This window comes from Plutella xylostella, chromosome 10 (assembly GCF_932276165.1).
Source record: "Plutella xylostella chromosome 10, ilPluXylo3.1, whole genome shotgun sequence".
In the NCBI taxonomy this organism is placed as follows: domain Eukaryota; kingdom Metazoa; phylum Arthropoda; class Insecta; order Lepidoptera; family Plutellidae; genus Plutella; species Plutella xylostella.
Window position 1 is genome coordinate 1,363,522 of NC_063990.1, and position 22,118 is coordinate 1,385,639.

The 22,118-nt window shown below is 41.4% G+C and overlaps 3 protein-coding genes and 2 long non-coding RNA genes across 10 annotated transcripts in view; 2 read left to right on the plus strand and 3 right to left on the minus strand.

The window, feature by feature from the left end:
* Positions 1-354: 354 nt before the first annotated feature.
* Positions 355-9,289, minus strand: LOC105394032 (GTP-binding protein 1). Of its 2 annotated transcripts, none has more exons than XM_038117638.2 (14): positions 9,163-9,289; positions 8,772-8,971; positions 8,050-8,161; positions 7,545-7,719; positions 6,124-6,302; positions 5,618-5,781; positions 5,135-5,257; positions 4,727-4,842; positions 4,243-4,387; positions 3,565-3,747; positions 2,878-3,013; positions 2,215-2,348; positions 1,447-1,569; positions 355-1,158 (listed from the first exon to the last, which is right to left on the minus strand). In XM_038117638.2, exons 2-14 carry the CDS (start codon positions 8,868-8,870, stop codon positions 1,018-1,020), a joined length of 1,830 nt encoding a protein of 609 aa, XP_037973566.2. In that variant the 5' UTR covers positions 8,871-8,971; positions 9,163-9,289; the 3' UTR covers positions 355-1,017. The 2 variants fall into 2 exon arrangements, with proteins under 2 accessions (XP_037973566.2, XP_048479552.1); XM_048623595.1 differs by lacking the exon at positions 9,163-9,289 and adding an exon at positions 9,143-9,160.
* Positions 9,290-9,378: 89 nt separating this feature from the next.
* LOC105391027 (zinc finger protein 821) lies at positions 9,379-10,497 on the plus strand. The gene has a single exon (XM_011562431.3). The coding sequence runs from the start codon at positions 9,528-9,530 to the stop codon at positions 10,173-10,175; it is 648 nt and encodes a 215-aa protein (XP_011560733.3). The 5' UTR covers positions 9,379-9,527; the 3' UTR covers positions 10,176-10,497.
* Positions 10,498-10,683: 186 nt separating this feature from the next.
* Positions 10,684-22,118, minus strand: part of LOC105394031 (E3 ubiquitin-protein ligase MGRN1) — a 31,574-nt gene continuing 20,139 nt past the window's right edge. The window contains exons 11-16 of one of the 3 annotated variants that reach the window (XM_048623593.1): positions 14,532-14,633; positions 14,011-14,160; positions 13,497-13,602; positions 12,634-12,749; positions 11,835-11,904; positions 10,684-11,510 (exon numbers count right to left, since the gene is read on the minus strand). In XM_048623593.1, the coding sequence (XP_048479550.1) occupies positions 11,404-11,510; positions 11,835-11,904; positions 12,634-12,749; positions 13,497-13,602; positions 14,011-14,160; positions 14,532-14,633 (651 nt within the window). In that variant the 3' untranslated portion in view covers positions 10,684-11,403. The remainder of the gene's footprint in view (positions 11,511-11,834; positions 11,905-12,633; positions 12,750-13,496; positions 13,603-14,010; positions 14,161-14,531; positions 14,634-22,118) is intronic. The other 2 variants (XM_048623594.1, XR_007266711.1) reach the window with 2 other exon arrangements.
* Positions 16,406-18,582, plus strand: LOC125489064. The gene is made up of 3 exons (XR_007266712.1): positions 16,406-17,097; positions 17,233-17,380; positions 17,516-18,582. It is a non-coding gene; the product is annotated as an uncharacterized LOC125489064 (long non-coding RNA).
* On the minus strand, positions 19,903-21,979 carry LOC105387612. 3 transcript variants are annotated; one of them, XR_007266714.1, is made up of 5 exons: positions 21,167-21,979; positions 20,954-21,086; positions 20,742-20,878; positions 20,459-20,606; positions 19,903-20,306 (listed from the first exon to the last, which is right to left on the minus strand). It is a non-coding gene; the product is annotated as an uncharacterized LOC105387612 (long non-coding RNA). The 3 variants fall into 3 exon arrangements; XR_007266715.1 differs by lacking the exon at positions 20,742-20,878; XR_007266713.1 differs by having other exon boundaries at positions 20,459-20,878.

Sequence of the window (22,118 nt, forward strand, 5' to 3'; positions counted from 1 at the left end):
CTTTTATAAACAAAATAGAAAGTAGGAGGAACATTTCGAGTTGAACAGCATAGGAGGGAAAACCACACAGATATAGATAACACCAAAATTACGTTGCAACAATACAACACCAATATTTGTGTTGTAACCTTAACATCTAAGTATTAGGTACATTTACTCAAATTCTCACCCTTTTCGTGCCCGCCCATGTCAAGATTTAGCATAATACACTTATCTGGCCGCGAAGTGGCACGCCGACTACACGCACTTGCGGCATCTATGCTATGTATGTCTGTGGGGAAAACCCTCGCTTGCACATTTTCATCCTAGAAACAAACACATTCTCTTAAAAATAAGTTGAAAAAAATACGTAAGTCTGTTTTATAAAACTGTATTTGTTATGAAATAAAAATAACCAATTTGTAAACCTCATAAATGAATATTTATAACAAAATAATATGAAAAAATATGTTCATACGAATATGCGCATTTTTACTAGTGTGGAAATAATGTACTTATTTTATCAAAGCTCTCAAGCCATCTAAAATTTCGAGAGTGAAGAACTAGTACCTATGTCAAAAAGAGGATGCCTCTTGTAATATTATGTCAAAAATATGTAACTTCTTTTATTAGAATCAAAAGCTATTTATTTATAGTAATAATTTATGCTACTCCGTGTAAGAAAGGTTAAGATCAACCTAAGTACTAAGTACCTTGTACTGTTCAATGTTCATTATTTTCGGAATGAGTCGTTCATTCCTAAGTTTCGATTTCGTTAGAGATCATTCTGTTACATGTAACAATGAGCACTTTAGGAATCAAAACTAAGATTTAAAAGATCCTGAAAATATACCAGTTATATGTACTTTTAAACGATCCTCATTTGATGAAACTACAGAGCGGGAATAGAGTGCTATTTGGAAATGAACGTTATACTACGTTGACCAATGAGAAGCCACGTCCGGTTAAGATCATCCACTAAGAGGGCACGTCCGGTGTAGCTTCATCCAATGGGGCGGTGCTTGTGTGCGGCGTGTGCTAATTGGCTGCTGCTAGCGGCGGTTGCTCGGGGGGCTTGTCCCGCTTGCCCCGGGAGCGGCGGCCGCGGTGCGAGTGCCCCTCCGTGCGCTTGTCTCCTTGCATCTCGAACGGGGAGTCTGCTGTTGTCACGTCACTTTCCTGTAAAACAAATTGATCAGTATGGGATACGTTTTTCGATGCATTCTGTAGCTACATAGCGCCTTAGATAGGGTACGACATACTAATGTCTCAATCTCACTATCAGCATGTGCAAGCTGCTCCTTTGTCATAGTCCTGTATGTTGTTTAAGGTATCTAAGGTGATCTCCTAGGTGGTCGCAAGCTGGCAAGGCGGGTTTTGCTAAGATGCACATCTCAGCAGCGGTCACAAGACAGGCGTTGGCTAAACGGATCTTTATGTATAACAGGGTGCACATGCACATCTCACCAGCGGCAGGTCAGTGGGCTGCTCCTGTCTCTTGGCGTGCGGCTTGCGCGGCGGCGGCGCGCCGGCCGCGGGGATCACGCGCAGCACGTTGCCCACCGCCTTGGTGCGGCCCTCGCGGAATACCTGAAGAAGATTTAAATGTTTGTTGTTAAACCGCCGACAATGATGACGAATATTCTGATAAGCCCATGCGGCTGTGTGTACGCGATTTATGAAATTACATTATTCTAACAATACCTAAACATAAAAGGCGTTTATAAGACACTCTTCGGCAGTGAGTTACAATTGAAAGGTTATCATAATTTGCAAAGAGCTTAATATCGTAATTTTTAAGCGTGGCTTGCCAATTGCCATGCTTGTACATCTAGAGCCTTGGATAATCTGGATGACCCTTTATCACAGCTGAGTAAATGTCGATGCCCTTGTGTTCTTAGTTTCTTACATAAATCAAACATTTGCGTAGGCGATGTAGACACAGATGCATTATAATGATTATGACGACTTATTTTATTATAAGATGACCTACATAAGAAAATGTAGACGTTTAAATTGTTGTTGCTATGTGTCTGTACATTATAAATCCGAATGCTTTCGCTAATGCTTGTGTCTATTTTGTATGCTAACTGCTTTAAAACAAATCAATAGCTAAAACGTTCTATAACTTTTCTATGAATTGCTAGTTTTGCGCTCAGTCTAAAGTTTTCTATGAAATTGAAAGTGTTATTTCTTTTGTGGGTACCCCTAGGGGAAAAACAACATTGTACATACCATCCTCTGCCCCCGCTTGAGGTACTCGGGGTGCTTGATGAAGCGGAAGCGCACGAGCGCCTTGTCGCCCGTGCGCAGGCAGTCGCGCGACATGGACAGGATCGACGCCGTCTGCCGGATGCTGCCGCAGTGCACTGAGGGAGAGATTGAGGGTCAAATGTAGCGGAGATCCGGCTCGAAGGACCGACGAAATTGTAGGGGTGAGTAACTGTTATGGGGTTGATAGACTCAAAGGGGTGATAAAGAAAACCGACCGTGCGACCTACTTAAGAATTCTACGTTGCTCGTATACCATGGGGCATGTTGAGGAGACAATGCGGCAACTTATATTGTGTGCCAAGTTTAAGAAACAGTGGTGACGATTCTGAAGGCATTTATTTTAACTTAGCTCAGTGAAAACGTAAAAATTACTGTACCAAAAAGTTGCTTTTTACACAAGTGGAGACCTATTAACTCAATAAACCCAACAGTGGGAGATAGAGGCCTGATGATAAAAACGTAAAATAAGCGCTTTAGGGACCTAAAAATCTAAAATATGCCCTTTAGGGATCTAAAATGGCTAACCTTAAAGTCTTTTTTTCAACAATCAAATACCTTTACGGCACACTTTTTACCAAGCTTCCCGCTTGGGGTTTACACTTCCCCAGTTGCCACCACACTCACCCATGGCCTGGTATCGCGAGGAGATGGTGGTGGGGTGGTGCAGCACGAGGATCTCGCCCTCGAACTGCCAGCACGCCTGCGGGCTCAGCTGCGGCGACACCATCACCATGCCCTTGCGGATTTGTGACCGCTTTATCTGTAAAGTTACGGGTGATTAGCACATATGAAGATTTTGATACAAAGACAGCAGGCAAAAATTTGTCCTAGCTTAGTATAACTTTACGTTATCAGTCAATAAAGGCTAATCATTCATTCCTGCACCATGTACATAATTATAACTAACGTCGATATACACTAGTCTTTTTTTAGACATTTGATCTGTACATAAAATATATTTCCATCCATCCCAAGGTTGTCTGGAAGAGATCGCTATAAGCGATAAGACCGCCTTTTGTAACCTAGTTAAGTGTCTATGTAAAATTGTTAATTATTTCTTGGTGTACAAATAAAGAGTACTCTATCTATCTATGTAAGAGTCAGATGCAAATCATCGTAAAAGTTTTGAGTGCGAGAAATCACGTCGGGGTCACCAATTTGCCATTTGATTCAACACAATATATGTATTTTCCAAAAAAAGTTTTCCCTGTAGCTGCAATGCTGCATAAAAAACTAACGTGCAATTAAAAAGTTCCAGTGACATATGGAACGTCAATGACAATAAACTTTTTCATAACAAATTACTCTTACCTTCTTCAACGCGAAGCTCGCCGTCTGCCCGCCCCGCACCTCGGGCACGGTCATGCGCTTGCGGTGGATGCTCTTCACGGTTATGGGCGTGAAGTGGCCCAGCGGGTCCGGGCCCAGCAGCAGCGTGTCGTTTAGCTTGATGACTCCTTGCAGGGTTGTGCCGGAGACCACTGTGCCTACACCCTGTAAGGGGAGAAGGGGTTTTACGATCTATATTTTAGGGTTAACCTACACAGATACCCAAGACAACGTTACCCGGCCTGATCGGAGGATTCACTGTCACCCTCGTATCTCCATACTTTGGGTTAGGATAAGATATTATAAACTCGGATTTAATAATTTTATAGCAATTACAATTCTGTCAACAAAGAGAGATATTCAAACCAGCTCACGGAAACTTCAGCTAACAAAAACTCGAGCCAACCGAATACCATTCAAAGTATTTATCTTACCGGCACTGAATATGTATCATCTATCTGGAACTCGGCGGGCTGGTCGTGCAGCGCCGGCATGCGCGTCTTCAGCAGGTTCAGGCAATACCACCTCAATCCCGTCTACATAAGGTCTATATCTCACCGGCACGGAGTAGGTGTCGTCTATCTGGAACTCGGCGGGCTGGTCGTCAGCAGGTTCAGGCAATACCACCTCAATCCCGTCCACATAAGGTCTATATCTCACCGGCACGGAGTAGGTGTCGTCTATCTGGAACTCGGCGGGCTGGTCGTGTAGCGCCGGCATGCGAGTCTTCAGCAGGTTCAGGAACATGGTCAGCAGCTCCAGGTTCTCGCCGGAGACGTTCGACACTTGGAAGATTGGACATAGTCTGTGGGACGAGGTGAATAAGGTTTATTTTCGAACGCTCTTTGCAACGAGTCTGAAACGGTTCATCCACGCTCCGCCCACTTTGTAGATACAAAATTTTTGAGCGTCCGTTGGGCGAAACATTATGAGAGCTAAGTTCACGGATCAATCGAATGTAGGTGAACTGCAGACACTGCAGTCCAACTGTTCATTCAAATTGCAACTGCCAGTAACTAGCAGTAGTGAAGTAACTGGCAGTTGCATTGCATGGTTTATAAAACCAATTTGAATAAATAGTTTAATGAGAAATAGACCGAGTCAAAAGAAGAAAGGGAAAATATAAGCCTGATAGATAGCATACCTCTGAGACACGAAGTTGGTGGCGCTGACGATGACGTCATCTTTCGTCTTCACCATGACAGGCACCTTGCGGCACCCGGACGACTTCAGGATCCGGATTAGTAGTTTCAGGTTGTCCTAAAACACGTTCTATAGTTAGTCATATAACTTGAAAATAAACTGCAGTAGTTTTAAAATATGCATGTAGAAAATTTGGTGTGCCGCAGGGGTCTATCCTGGGACCACTTTTATTCTTAATTCATTTCATTAATCATACACGTAATAAGACTGTAACAAAGCCGAAGAGGCCTATGACTAGCAGTTTCGTTAACCACTTACGACCTGATAACCCATGCTTACATCAGGCACAGTAGATTTTGAATGGTTTAAAATTCCCGCGATGTGACAGGTAACGATGTAAAGTGCGTACCTGCAGCACGTTGGGCGGGCACATGTCGATCTTGGTGACGACGACGAACACGGGCACGGACAGCGCCAGCGCCAGCCCCAGGTGCTCCTTCGTCATGCCCACGATGCCCGCGTTCGCGCCGATCTAAGAGGGACAAGAAGTGGTATAAGAAAGACAATCAAAATTATGAGTTTTTTGAAAAACTAATCAAAGCGCCGTGGGTTGGATTAAAATATTTTAAACTTAATACTTCAATTATAACTTGACAGACTTTTTTTATAATGACCATGATACGAGTACAAATCTAGGGACTCCGTTGAGTGACTCATTGAGCGGATACTCTAAACGGATGCCTGTCGCAGAGCTGTTTTGAATGTGAAAGTGTTCGAGCGGTGGCAATGCAGAAGGAAAACTAACAAAAACATAGTTATCACGCCTCCAAACAGCATACCAAACCGCAGCAAAATAAGCATGCCAGACAAAACTAGCCTTTATCCCACTCACCATAAGCATGCCGAAGTCGGGCGCGTGCCCCGTCATGCCGAACACGGTGGTCTTGAGGTACCGCTCGTGCCCAGCCAGGTCGATGAACGTGATCACCTTGGACGAGCGCTCGCAGATCTTCACCCAGTCCAGCGTGCCGTGGTCCGGCTTGTTCACTACGTTTCCTAAGGGGGAAGAGAGGTCAAGGTTGTTGTTAAATTGTTACGGTAAATCTGCCACTGGTTTTTAGCTTATATAATGTCATTCATAATCTCAATCAGCTAATAATCGTCTGCTGGACATAGGTCTCTCCCAGTAGACCCACAACTCTGTTAGCGTGGGCTTTCTGATCCAACCGCTACACGGCTTGTGTATAAGGTAATTTTATTTCGGAGACTGACCAAAGTTACTTTTTATTTTATGCAGAAATTACCTTTCGAAATCATTATTAAAGCCAAACGAAGCTAGCGGCTCCTTCTCTAATTTAACCAATAAAAATCAATTTATTAAAAAATAAACATACTAACCAGTATCATCGAACCCCAGTATATCGTTCCCGACGGAGCTGGTCCGGCCGCTCTCCATCTCGTGCTTGTGTCGGAACAGCCGCTGCCGCGCGTAGCCGCGCCCGTTGTCCAGCTCCCCGTGAGTCAGGACTCCTAGTAGTGTCGACTTGCCCGCGTCCACGTTGCCTACCACTGCTACCCTGTGGGGGGAATGTGGACTTCATTGCTTTGTTAAGGCTAATTTGGCAGAATGATGGACATGACGATAATTTCAGATGCGTAAACTTCACTCTGTCCAACTCTCCGTGAGTCAGGACTCCTAGTAGTGTCACAAATCACAAAGCTGCTGCTGCCATTTTGCATTTTTTATTACGAGGGCGGGTCAATAAGTCCGTGACTTTTATAATTTCCCGCCACTTAACTGAAAGAACAACACTGCTCCTGTCAACAAGCATCTGTCAGTAGACATCTGTCAAAATTTGCACAAGTTACGTCACTTGGTTTGTGTTTTACACCCGTTCTTAGCAACAACCGCGTGATTTAAAACATAATGGAAAAAACTGAATTTCGTGTGCTCACTAAGCATGATTTTTTTACGGAAAAAAACCATCACTGAAACCAAGGCTAAGCTTGATAAAGATTATGGGGACTCTGCACCATCAATATCTATGGTTAAAAGTGGTTTACTGAATTCCGTTGTGGCCGTACAAGTACGGAAGATGCCGGACGTCCATGGCACCCAGTTGAGGTCTCTACACCTGAAATGATTGAAAAAATTCACGACATGGTGTTGGCCGATCGGAGATTGAAAGTGAAAGGGATAGTGGAAGCCACAGGGATATCACGTGGCTCACTGGTTTCAATTTTGAATGATCACTTGGGTATGAAAAAGCTTTCCGCAAGATGGCTGCCGCGTTTGCTCACAAACGCAATCGAATGACAACTTCGCAGAGGAGTGTTTGGCGTTGTTAAACCGAAATTCGGACGAGTTTTTGCGCCGTTTTGTATCCGTGGATGAAACGTGGATCCACCACAACACACCAGAGACCAAAAATCAGTCTAAACGGTGGGTTTCTCGGGGTGAATCGGTGCCAAAGAAGGCCAAGGTGGGTATTTTGATGACCTCGAGAAACCTCAATTTTGGAAGGGATAAAAAAATTGCAGAAACTTTGCACAAAGTGTATAGAGCTCAAAGGAGACTACGTTGAAAAATAAATAAAAAAAATATCCAAAAACCAGTATTTTGTTCAAAAAGTCACGGACTTATTGACCCGCCCTCGTATGTTCTGACCACAGTCTTTCAACCCTGCAATAACAGTCACCACTTCTAGCGCACACAAGTGCTAGAAGCTTCTAGGCCCGTTTTGGTGCATAGATAAGAGAATGCAGGGTTTGAATACTGTAATGGTGGATATATGCATATGAGATAGCGATACACATACCGTATCTCCATAAAGTCGGTGTGTCTGATCGGCTGCCGCAGCAGGAACTGCGCGCAGCGCGCGGCGGGCGCGCCCCAGCGGCGCAGCTCCACGCACGACACGCGCGCCGCCGCCGCAATGGAGCAGAGGGTGGCGGCGGCTGCTGACAGCTCGCTTTCGGAGAGACCGCGCCCGTCTGGTGGATAGAAGTTGTGTAGTTAGTTATGGATGGAGATAAATGATTTCTAAGAGTGAAAAGGTGTTTGATGGGTAGCTTTTTCATGTATTCTGGCATTGAGTGATCACAATACAATCAGGCACACTTGTGATATTATTATAAAGATAACACAAGTCATTAGTCCTAATAGACATAGTCAAATGAATGTTCTAAAATGACCACTAAGAGGAGAAGAAAGATGAGGGAAGTGGAAACTGTAGCCAAGATAATTTGTGTATTGTGAACATACAATCAAGAGTTTATTGTTTATTTCATTGTGCAGTTTATTAAAATATTTTCATAACATACCTTCCCCTACTCCCACGTCATAGATGATCTCTCCGTTGCCATGCTCCAGGCGCTCCATCAGCTGCTTCTGCAGCAGCTCAAACTGGTCCGCCGAGGGGCTCACCAGCACCATCTGTCAAATAACATACCTTGATTATGTTTTTTCCTTTTTCAATTTCTAACTATCTGTTGTCTAGCTTTTCCCAATCAAATCCAACTCACCTTTTAAATTTTCAACAAAAATTTAAAATAAATAATGAAAACTATCATAGACTACAACCATCTTTTATGGTTCCTAAAATGGGGATAAATGTTCATGGGAAAGGAGACTTTGTTGCATACTTTTATATTCCTCCCTAAATCATCAAACAATAATCATAATATGAATGATATTATTATGTTTGTTAATATTCTTGGAAAGATTCAATATCCATATTTTTAATTGGGTAGATAGATAGAATGTGACCAACACAAGAAAGATAAAATTGTGATTGTGAAATAATCACTATCTACTTGCTGATGTTGCACCATTCTAAGTATCTATTATGATGCAACAGGTCCAGATTATCTCCACAGTTGTGAAACCTATTGCATTATGACTTTATGAGATAATATGGTAAAATTATCTACCAATATGAATTTGTATAGAGACAACAAAAACAATTTTGGATAGATTTATCAGAGATTATACTATCTTGTGTTTATCAACAGAAAACAACTCAAATTCAAAACAATGTTCATACCTTTCCTCTGATGCTGGAGTAATCTGTCTCGGTCTCCACAAACGCTTTCTCCTCCACCTGGGGACTCCCCTGCTCTGGAGACTCCATAGCGGTGTCCATATTCAGTGAAAATAGATACAATATGGTGAGAAATAACAACAGTTACACCATTATGTCATCACATCACAAATGATACAATTCTTGCCTGGCAGCAATGTGACCTGAAACCCACAGTATTACATGGAAACTCACTGTATGAAAACAAAAAAGACATAAATGCAAGTAAATGTATCATTTTTTCAAACAAATTGGCTAATATTCGGCAGCTTTACGCGGAATTTTAAAAGACAGCACTACAATAATATTGCTTGAGACGCAACTAAGTATGCTACCTAGAAACTATTTAACTCACGATTATGTTCTATTGTTGATGCGTATGTTATGAAAATAGATTTTAGCTTCCCAAATAAAACAGATGGAAATAAATGCCAGCCATTGCCAACTTTTTGACAACTCACTTCACCTTCAGTCACAGTCACTACTTTGCACGTTTTCGTACATAGTCTGTGGCCCGCACAACGTCAAATCGGAAAATACCGGTTTTGAATGTCACATCACTATCATCAATGATGGCCGTAAAAAGTAAACAAATCAAAAATTTATTAAAATGAGCTGCTAAAGGAATCATTTATTCATTTCATGTATTTTAAGGTTTAATTTTGAATTTTGGCGTATATACTATGATTCTCTGGATTCTGTTGTCCCTAAACAATCAATATGGGTGAAGAGATCAGCGGAAACGATTGTTCGTGGAAGAAAATGGTGATAGCGAAAACGAACAACCAGTGGATTTCCTCCATCAGGCACGACCAAGCATCGAATGCAATGAATACCTCGGACTTCAGTTTGAGTGATGCTCATGTGCCGTTTGTTGAAGTGAAAGTGGAAGATGAGGGTGCGGTTACGTACACGCCGTCCTCGTTTGATGAAGGAGAGTCGTCCGACGCGACGTCGGCGGGGGGCTACATGGACCCCCTCCTCGGTGAACACACACCGAAACGAAGAAAACGAAAAGGCTCAGGCGGCCTCAAGAACGAGTCTCCCGAAGAGAGATCGGCTCGTTTGGCCAAGATGTCTGCATATGCGGCACAGCGGCTCGCTAACGAGTCTCCAGAGCAGCGCGCCATCAGGCTGAAGCGGATGTCGGAATATGCAGCCAAGCGTCTCTCTCAGGAGTCCACAGAGCAGAGAGCCAAGCGGCTAGCGAGGATGTCAGCATATGCGGCTAAGAGACTTGCCGATGAATCCCCAGAGCAGAGGCAGGCGCGCCTGTCCCGGATGTCTGCGTATGCTGCTAACAGGCAGGCCATGAAGAAGAAATATATGGACACAAATAAAATCCAATCACAATTTAGTCAAAGTTGAGAATTATTCTATCTTCACATCTCCTTAAGATATACATAATTTTATTGGATTCAAGCTTTCCCTAAACTTTTTGTTTGCCTAGCTTTTGCAATACCTAGTTTTTAATAGAGTTTAATGTGAATACAGAGTTATATTGTGGTATTTGTAATATAGTGTGTTGATTTTGATGTGTTTTTGGATTTATGTATTTTTATATGAAAACTTAAGTTTTTTTTATCATCACAACATGTTTTAATGATGGTAAGTATAATAAGCATTTCTGTAATTTCTATGAAGCTGTAGAACTTCAAAAAGGCTTAATAAAACTAATTATAATTAAGAACTTGGATTTTATTCAGATCAAAGCATGATACTCATAATATTTATTCTAATAGTTAATTTTATTTACAATAGGATAGGTACAAATTAAAATCTACATTATATGAACTGTTCTCCTTTACCCATATTTTTATCTTACTAATATTACTTATTTTATCGTACATACAACATAGATGCATAAAAAATATTAACAATTTTATTGAGATTCAATTTAGTCAGGAATGTTCTCAGTCTAGACACAATACCAAGTACATACTACTATATTTATACAGGTAATTTGAAAAACTACTATACATAATAGTATTATTATAGGTACTATTTTATACTGTCTTATGGATACCTAGCTTACTAAATTACATAACTTTATTTTAATAACTATAATTTTTACAATAATTTACTTGAAAGAGTTAAACAAATTCCCATGTATTTCCCATTAGATCTAAAAATGGTTTATGGATCATCTGCACGGCTGGACGAATACCTACTAATTACAAATTCAATACTTGCACCATACAAATACAGGTACCTACACTCTATCAAGAGTATAATAGTACACAAGATCTTTGATGATCATTATACTATTTTACTTAGCAGCTAAATCTATCGCTAGTGTGCCAATGCCAATTTGTAATTGTTAAATATATGGATATTTATGTTTTTACACCATAATTTAATTTATACCTAAACCTAACTTGACTTTCTATAAATTACATAAACATTACAGCTTTTACATAGATTTTGCGACAAAACCAAATCTACACCAAACCGCCACTGTGTCGACACTGTCGTTTAACCTCAACAACTCAACATAGTCCCATCATTGGTCGTGGCGGTCGCCAACTTAACCCCCGCACTCAACATCGTCCCGTGATTGGTCGCTGCGCACTGCCTCCGCGACGGGCGCTAGTCGCTAGCACGGCGCGTGCGCCACCGGCTGGGTCAGCAGCTGACGCGTGGAGGAGGTCGAGCTGTACGACTCGCCCGAGGAACGGACGCTCGACTGGGAGAGGGGGGTGCCTGGGGGAGCATATGAGGATAGTAGAGTTGAGTATTTTAGGTTGGGAGCCAGAAAGTTACATACTTACAATATAATGCAAATAATGTGCCTAAGCAAGCAAAAGTTTTAATTCTCAAGCGATTCATAGTGTGTTTACTATAATATCAAATTAATTATTTGGTGTGATGTAGGAGACAACATGGTTCATTTGAGAAAATATAAGTAGTGTCAAATCTGAGAATAAGGAATCAACCTTTCAATGTTTTCCTGGTTATCTTTAACTTACACGGTAGGGTATACTGGGTTATTTTCAGATCAAGATCCTGTAGAAACTGTAATAATACCTGGCAGAGACGTGACGTGGTGCGGCAGCGCCCAGCGCTGCGGCGTGCACTCCGCAGACTTGCTGTCGTCCTGCACATATAAACAATATTCGCAATTAGAATCATTGTTAACTATGCCGATTCTGAGGGAACTACTTACTATATAACTCTTCATTTAGGGTACTCTCCATTCACAACACACAAAATGATTTTCAATAGAATCTACTACACATTTGACCACACAAATACCTAACTTGCATAACATTAACAGCATACTACGATCTATTTAGATTATTGGATGAAGAGCTATGCTAGGGCATGTAGCGTGACATAATATTAGAAGCACATGCAAACAAAATAATGCAGTGGTGACTTACCGAATGTTGTGCAGTAGGTAATACTAAAAAGCTCTACCCTTTCTGCTCTACAATAAATAAACGCAGATTGTGACTGTCTACAACAACTCTATAGAGTACGTTATGCTCATTCTACCATAGCAGGTGAAAAAAAATCACGCTAAGGGCAGGTCCTGATTACATATAACATTCACCCTATTCATGGTGCTTGACTGTGAGCCTAATATAGGCTTGCCCTTGCGTCTAACCCAAGCAAGAGATTTGGTAAATAAATTCATTCATAACTCCAGAGATCTCTGCAGTCTCAAGAGTATATTTTTTTTACTAACTACGAATTATTTCAGCCTAGAGGGCTCTGCAATATTCTTGTGCGCTTATTATATTTATTGTGTTTTTAAAAAACATGTAGGTATATTTTAAAATGTAGTTACCAAATCTCCCGCCTAAACCGCAAACCAACTTACATTATTGCACTTGGCAGTATTAGGAACGGTCAGTATAGTGGTGTTGGTATCCTCCGGAGTGAAATAATCCGAGTCCTCTGCGATGGGCGGCGACTCTACCTCGCCCCGCCCCTCGGCTGCGTGCGACCGGAACAGAGATATGCTACATTCACGTGTGTTAGAGGGAGACGGATGTATGCGCGGCGCTCCCGCTCTATTAGTGCTGGCCAGATGAATAAATACTTTTTGGTGTGCTCATGGAACTTTTTGTTAGTAGACTGCCAGTTCTTTTTTATGGATATTACATTAATACTTTTTCGTTTTTTTTTTGTTCAAAGTTTGGTTTATTTTTCTGGCCAGCCAGCGTTTTATACATAGTATTGGAGCCCACTGATAGTTTCTTGGGTTAATGTTTAGCTGCATGCAGTTCCACCATGCATGATAATATTGCTTGTGGATTAGTTGATAGGCTTTCATAATCGCTAGAACTGAATATAAAAATGTAAGTATGAGAAACAAGAATGACATTATTCATCAATGTCTTTTATGTAATGTCAATGAAAAAGCTTGTTACTATTACATTAGACATAATAATATAACACACCAAGAAGACAACAGATAATATCACTGTATGAACCGAACTTCACATAAAATTACCGACAGGCAGAAATTTCCAATGGCCTTTCTTATTTGTAAGAACCAATCACATAAACGCCCTGAATAAACCAATCATTCTTAGACTTAAACTATACAATACAGGATGTTGCAAAAAGGGTATGCTAAGCCGAAACCTACATACGCAGCATGTTATATCTAAGCCCGAAATTAGTATACCCTTTTTGTAACATCCTGTAGAACCCTATATCTTCAGTATTAAGACTCACATTGCTTGGCGGGCTCCTGTTCCTCGGTGTCCGTATCGTCGATGTGCGCCAGTTTGGGCGCCTCGAGGCGGAGAGCTGAGGTGGGACCGTTCATTGGCTCACTTGTCTGTAAGTACATGAAATATTGCTCTTATTGCAAGGTATTAAAGGCTAAAAAGGGAGCTTGGGACAGGCTTTTCTCCTTTGAATAGTATGAGCTGAGTGCTGATGATGATTTTTATATAATTCGATCTATACATTATCTTAATAACTTTGGATGGTTTTAGATATTATGATCTAATTAAAATATCAAGTCCTTGTCTGTCACCAAAAAGATTCAATTCCATGTAAAGAACACCAAATACCTATATACTTATGCCTCAATCAGTAAGAGCCTTTACACTAGCGAATTGCGCGACCGTTCCGCAATGAAAACGTTGATAAAGTTGTTCCTGAGTAATCATTCATGTAACGGTGAAACAGATGACTGAATATTGAATTTTATAACAAAAACCTGCGGTATTTATAAACTGACCCCATTATTAGCATTAGTGAGCAGCGGCGACAGTCTCTCGGCGTCGCTGTCGGGCGCCGCTTCCGGTTCCGCGTCCTCCGCCGCCGCCACTTCCGGTTCCGAATCGCCATCTTGCTCCGGCTGCTCCGTGTAGTCCGCGCAGAGGGACAACTGCGGGTGGAAAAGTTGGGTGTAATAAATGACGATAAGATAAGAGTGCAAATTTTATTTATGGTTGATAGGTACTGCGCTGGTAACTAAGTAATAAAGGATACCACTGGACACCAACATAAATATTATTTTTGTAGCGCTCACTATTTTAAAATATACACGTAACAGAACATACCGAATCGGCCTCAATTCTAACACCTGCTCTCAACTTGTATGATATATATATTAATTGCCAGAAACATTAAAGCACGAGTCTGTTGGCCGTTCTAGATGTAAAATAGTCAGTTTCTATAGGCGCCACAAAAAACTATATTGTCATATTTTGATTTAATTAATTTATAGTATCTTTCTTTTTTTCTATTGTAAGGTACCTTGGAGGCGGTTCTCTCTCCGTTGAGCGCGGCGGCGGCGAGCAGCGGGCTGTGCGCGTCCGCGCGCGCCTCCTCGCGAGCTAGTAGAACTGACATGCGGAACTGAAGGGGAAAATAATGATAATTCATTTATTTTAAGTAACTACAGACCCATAATATTAATATATCGATATTAGGAAAAGAAATGTTTAGTGCTTCGTTTTATTTTTTGCATAGCTGATTTATTTTAACTCTAAAGTCATTATTACAGAGTTTACACTAGTCAAAGGCACTATGTAAATTATGAGACGAGCCCCGCTTCACGGATCTGTTATCATTAATTAATTAATATTGGCTGGCTGCTGTAAGGGTTCTAAACATCCGAATGAACCAATTGCCAACCTCACCTGCCCGTGGTGCACCCTGCTAAATAACAGACGAGGCTCTGGCGACCGGATGATGGCGGTATAACCATCCAAAAACAACTACACTAAATCCCATAGGCCGGCGATGGGCAGCAGCGTCACCGGTACGAAAAGTGTAGCCCTGCGATCACCAACCCGCATTGCCAAGCGTGGTGATTATGGCAAAATCCTCCATGGAGTCACACCCAAAGCCCCGGCCCCCAGTTCCCGGCAGCCCTACTATTCCTGACTACGGCAGCGGTCTAGGTAACGGTAGGGCAGGGGGTGCGAAGAATCCCCGGGTTACGAATGGCTGCCATCAACGACTACAACTGGCGACATACAACGCACGGACACTGAGAGAGGACGAGAAGATGGTAGAACTCGAGGTAGAGCTTAGCAAAATAAAATGGGACATCTTAGGGCTATCAGAAGTCCGTAGAGAGGGCGAGGACACGATGACCCTGGAGTCCGGCCACATGCTCTACCATCGCGAGGGCGACCAACTGTCCCAAGGTGGCGTAGGATTCCTCGTCAACAAGACCCTTGTCAACAACGTAGTGGAGATCAGCAGTGTGTCGAATCGGGTAGCGTACCTAGTACTAAAACTAACCGAGAGGTATTCCTTGAAGGTCGTACAGGTATATGCACCAACCTCGGCATACTCTGACACAGAAGTCGAAGCAGTATACGAAGATATCTCTAGAGCTATCAAGTGTACTGCTAAGACCCAATACACCGTTGTGATGGGGGACTTCAACGCCAAAGTGGGAGTACAAGAATGCGACGAATCGAGGGTAGGACCTCATGGCTTTGGTAGCAGAAACCAGAGAGGGCAAATGCTTGTTGACTTCCTCGAAAGGGAGGGGCTGTACTTGATGAACTCTTTCTTTGAGAAACAGCCCCAGAGAAAGTGGACATGGGCAAGCCCCGATGGTAGGACGAAAAACGAAATCGACTTCATTATGACTGACAAGCGCCACATATTCAGAGATGTCTCAGTGATCAATAGGTTTAAAACTGGGAGTGATCACCGACTTCTCCGAGGTACTCTGAATATTAACTTCAAGCTGGAGAGGAGACGTCTGGTGAAGTCGACCCTTCGTCCCACACTGCACCAAATTAGAGCTGGCAACACCAGCTTCCAGAGAGAACTACAGAGCCGATTCGAATCGCTGGAAACCACTACGGATATTGACGCGGATACAATCCAAATAGTGAAGGCTCTTCGTGAGGTGGGCCACAGACATTTTAGCGTGAGAAGCAAAAGCAAGGAGTCTAAAATTTCAAGCGAGACACTCGAGCTTATGAGGCAGAGACGCGAATTTCCGTCGGCAGGTGACACTTCGTCAGAACTACGGGTGCTCAACAAGCGTATAAAGAAGCTGGGGGCCTACTCGGTAACGCGAAAATCGAAATAACGTTCAACGTTCGGGCCATTTTCGCACTCTGTAGGGAGAGTTTTACGCACGAACGAACGAAACAACGAAGTTTCGATTTTATATACAAAATGGTACTCTGAACTGCAATGTCAAACACGTAATATTGAGTTTGACAGCTCATTTACTGTCAGTTTTACTTCAAATTTCACGTCTACACAAGAGGTAACGTTGAGATATTCGTTTTGCTGTAATTGCTGAAAATAACATAAAGAATGGCTAGGTATTTGCTGATGCAAGAAATTCTTCGGGACGAGAGAAGGAAAAGGCGAGAGGCCCTAAGAAGAAACTTCCGCTTGCACACAATTCCCGACTCTGAATTCGTAAATAACTACCGTCTGAGTTCCAAACGCTGTGTGAAGAGATTGTCCCGTTTCTTCCTCCAAGGATACGACACCGGGGTATTGATCCCATAATGAAGGTAAAACTCAACAAGTATCTTATTTTCATATTACCTTTAACCATAAAAATCAGACGATAAATAACGTAAATATCAGACAATGATAAAACATAACTGACTAACATAATTTCCGGATTTATTTCAGATTTTGGTAGTATTAAACTTCTATGCAAGGGGTAGTTATCAAGGTGCCGTAGGCCTCAACAGCGATGTGACTCTGATTGCCTTATATTGAGTATTGATGCATCATACACATCATCATACATTGGGCATATGGGCCCAACATGAGATAAAAGCTCACATGGAAGAACTCTCAATACAGGGATAGACTACATACCTACTGGGTAAATGTTCCAAATATAAATTTATCCATTCTTAACCTAAACTATCTCAAAGCCCAAAGCGAGGTGATGGATGTATTATGTATATTGGTAACCCAAAATAATAATGTATTAATCATTTCATAACATGTTCTACAGGTGACTCAGGGTATCCTCTCCGGTCATTCATGATGACTCCAGTGGACCATGCAGTAGACGACTCACCTGAAGGGCGCTACAATATAATTCAGAAACGTGCCCGTTCCACTGTAGAGCGCACATTTGGAATACTAAAATTGAGATGGAGGTAGTACCTATTAAGCATACTTAATCCAATTGCATTTATTCATAAATCAATTAAAACATTAAACTTACCTACACAACATGTCTCATTATTATAATACTTACCAATTAAAAGAGTTTAAATAAAGTTTTTTTTCAGATGCTTATTAGCCGCCAGAGAATTAAATTACACTCCTGAGACCGCTGGCAAAATTGCAATTGCATGCAGTGTATTGCACAACATGTGCATACATGCTCGGCTCGACCATCCTGAATTAACAGAGGAGGACCTCGCAGCTGAGAACGCCCTGCCCATTCCCCAGCAAGCTGCAATTCCACAAGGACGGGCATTGGAGGAAGGAAGTAGAGTACGCAGAGTACTAATACATTTATTAGAGGCATAATATGCCCCCGGCTTTGTATGGATATACTTATATAAGACAAAACAATCCTTATTGTGAGGTTGTAGAAGAGATTACTTTTAGTAATACGGCCACTGATTGTACTATTTCTTTTCTATGTTTGTGAAACTGTTTCTGTTTGTGTGCAATAAAGAGTATTTTATCTTTACCTACCTATATTTTTTAAATTTTCATTGTTTCTGGTATGAATGTGTTTCTATTATATCCATAAAAATATGGTTTTACCGATCCTAAGATACTTACTTTGTGTGGATACATCTATTCATGCTAACACACTTATTTATAAAGAATAAAACAATTTTTCTAAATGAGAGATTTTTATTTTTTGGTTTCAGTCAAATATTGCTACTTATTGCTTAAACACTGATAAAATGCACTGTTTTCGCGCAGCCGCCAAAAGCATTCAGCTTTTGGGCGATTTCCTGCCACAGGCGATTGCTTCGCACTCTCCCATCTACGCTCCTCATACGACCGCGCGCGAGGTCTTGGTGCTCAAATAAGAACTCCAAGAGCTCTTGAGTCGTTGGATCTCTTCAGCGCCCGTTAGGGCGCAGGCTTCGGGTCTTGAGGAGTCCCTCTTTACCCGGGCTTCTGCTCCAGGGCCTACTAGCTCCTGGGTCCGTGGGGCCACCTGTTCAGTCAGGCGGCGTCTGGTTGGTGTTCAACGTCTCAGTGAGCCGCCGCATCGACTGGTTGCCGACGACAGCAGCTCACGAGGGAAAAGAGCTCTTGAATCTGCTCCGTGCTGCAGTTCCCAGACCCAGCCATGGTAGAAAGAAATTAACTTTGGCGCGTTCAACTTCAACTTAACTTTCAGGGGTGGGTCAGTGCCTTAATGGCTGAACTTTTAGTAGAAGGTAGTGCCATCTCTTTATATTACTCTTACTACCAAAAAAGATGTAAGATGGCGTTATCAACAAGACCATAGAACAATAACAAGACACATAGATAAGTAGTATTTGAATGTTAACATTGTCATGATCTATGGCTTTTATGAAGAAATTGCGTGTCAGTGTCAGGAGGGCTACTCTCTAACACGTTCCGTCGTTAAATACGAAAATCGAAAACCGTACGTTAATGACGGCATATCGGTACTCTGTACCAACTTCGGCCGCGCTACGTTCTTCGAAAATCATAGACAAATCATAGAGGTACTACGTGAATGAACGAAATAGTGTAATGAATGAATGTATTGGTTGGGCTTTCAAGTGGCTTATCGGTAAATTACCGGTTTTATTAAAACATTGCATATTATCATTTTTACGTAAAATTAAAATGCGCTGTTTGTTTTTTTGTACATTAAACTGATTTATTTAAATGATTTTTCACGCAGAGACGTTTAAATTACAAATTCTTGATAAAATCAAAATATTTTTACTTTACTTTTTTCACTATGGTAGTCTGTGACTTTCTGTCAAAGAGGCTCATAAAAAAATCAAACACAAAATAAAGTTAAGTTGAAGTTGAACGCGCCAAAGTTAATTTCTTTCTACTATGGCTGGGTCTGGGAACTGCAGCACGGAGCAGATTCAAGAGCTCTTTTGTCTCGTGAGCTGCTGTCGTCGGCAACCAGTCGATGCGGCGGCTCACTGAGACGTTGAACACCAACCAGACGCCGCCTGACTGAGCAGGCGGCCCCACGGACCCAGGAGCTAGTAGGCCCTGGAGCAGAAGCCCGGGTAAAGAGGGACTCCTCAAGACCCGAAGCCTGCGCCCTAACGGGCGCAGAAGAGATCCAACGACTCAAGAGCTCTTGGAGTTCTTATTTGAGCACCAAGACCTCGCGCGCGGTCGTATGAGGAGCGTAGATGGGAGAGCGCGAAGCAATCGCCTGTGGCAGGAAATCGCCCAAAAGCTGAATGCTTTGGGGGGCTGCGCGAAAACAGTGCATTTTATCAGTGTTTAAGCAATAAGTAGCAATATTATAGAAATATAATAGACTGAAACCAAAAAATAAAAATCTCTCATTTAGAAAAATTGTTTTATTCTTTATAAATAAGTGTTAGCATGAATAGATGTATCCACACAAAGTAAGTATCTTAGGATCGGTAAAACCATATTTTTATGGATATAATAGAAACACATTCATACCAGAAACAATGAAAATTAAAAAAATATAGGTAGGTAAAGATAAAATACTCTTTATTGCACACAAACAGAAACAGTTTCACAAAAATAGAAAAGAAATAGTACAATCAGCGGCCGTATTACTAAAAGTAATCTCTTCTACAACCTCACAATAAGGATTGTTTTGTCTTATACATATAAGTATATCCATACAAAGCCGGGGGCATATTATGCCTCTAATAAATGTATTAGTACTCTGCGTACTCTTCTTCCTTCCTCCAATGCCCGTCCTTGTGGAATTGCAGCTTGCTGGGGAATGGGCAGGGCGTTCTCAGCTGCGAGGTCCTCCTCTGCTAATTCAGGATGGTCGAGCCGAGCATGTATGCACATGTTGTGCAATACAGTGCAATTTTGCCAGCGGTCTCAGGATTGTAATTTAATTCTCTGGCGGCTAATAAGCATCTGAAAAAAAACTTTATTTAAACTCTTTTAATTGGTAAGTATTATAATAATGAGACATGTTGTGTAGGTAAGTTTTAAATGAAGATTGAAGCTTTAATGTTTCATATTTATGAATAAATGCAATTGGATTAAGTATGCTTAATAGGTACTACCTCCATCTCCCTTTTAGTATTCCAAATGTGTGCTCTACAGTGGAACGGGCACGTTTCTGAATTATATTGTAGCGCCCTTCAGGTGAGTCGTCTACTGCATGGTCCACTGGAGTCATCATGAATGACCAGAGAGGATACCCTGAGTCACCTGTAGAACATGTTATGAAATTATTAATACATTATTATTTTGGGTTACCAACATACATAATACATCCATCACCTCGCTTTGGGCTTTGAGATAGTTTAGGTTGAGAATGGATAAATTTATATTTGGAACATTTACCCAGTAGGTATGTAGTCCCTCCCTGTATTGAGAGTTCTTCCATGTGAGCTTTTATCTCATGTTGGGCCCATATGCCCAATGTATGATGATGTGTATGATGCATCAATACTCAATATAAGGCAATCAGAGTCACAAATCTAAAAAAAAAATGTATTCTTTAGAGAGTCATCACTTGGGTAATGGTCATGAATTTTTTGAATTAAAATACGTACCACTTGGCAGTTAATGGAATGCCAATGTTTCCTATTAAAGCACCGCTCTTAATGCTCAGCGGGCCTTATTATTTTAATGTGGGTGCAGTCTATGCAGCCACATACCCCCGGTATCCCATATCTATCGGAAAATCTGAAATATAAATCTATTAAATAGATTGTTTTTTGCAATAATTGTAGGTCTAAGTAACTGTAAATAAAATTTTGTCTTACTTTTGTTTGATGACATTCCTTTCTTCCCTATTTTGTGGGAAGCGAATGTACTTCCTCAAAATCTCAGCTCTATTCAAGGCATCCGTGAATTCATGGATGCACCTAGACACAGTTTGCTGTGCCATGGGTACATCGCTGTTGAGGCCTACGGCACCTTGATAACTACCCCTTGCATAGAAGTTTAATACTACCAAAATCTGAAATAAATCCGGAAATTATGTTAGTCAGTTATGTTTTATCATTGTCTGATATTTACGTTATTTATCGTCTGATTTTTATGGTTAAAGGTAATATGAAAATAAGATACTTGTTGAGTTTTACCTTCATTATGGGATCAATACCCCGGTGTCGTATCCTTGGAGGAAGAAACGGGACAATCTCTTCACACAGCGTTTGGAACAATTCGGACAATTCCCGATTCAGACGGTAGTTATTTACGAATTCAGAGTCGGGAATTGTGTGCAAGCGGAAGTTTCTTCTTAGGGCCACTCGCCTTTTCCTTCTCTCGTCCCGAAGAATTTCTTGCATCAGCAAATACCTAGCCATTCTTTATGTTATTTTCAGCAATTACAGCAAAACGAATATCTCAACGTTACCTCTTGTGTAGACGTGAAATTTGAAGTAAAACTGACAGTAAATGAGCTGTCAAACTCAATATTACGTGTTTGACATTGCAGTTCAGAGTACCATTTTGTATAGAAAATCGAAACTTCGTTGTTTCGTTCGTTCGTGCGTAAAACTCTCCCTACAGAGTGCGAAAATGGCCCGAACGTTGAACGTTATTTCGATTTTCGCGTTACCGAGTAGGCCCCCAGTTCAGTTGTCTTACAATGTCTCGCAAATAACATTTTTGTAATAAAAGCCTATACTCTCGGTATATCGTTATTTATAAATTTTATATACCTACAAATAAAAATAAACATGGTGTGTCAAGAAAAAGCATCTTTATCCG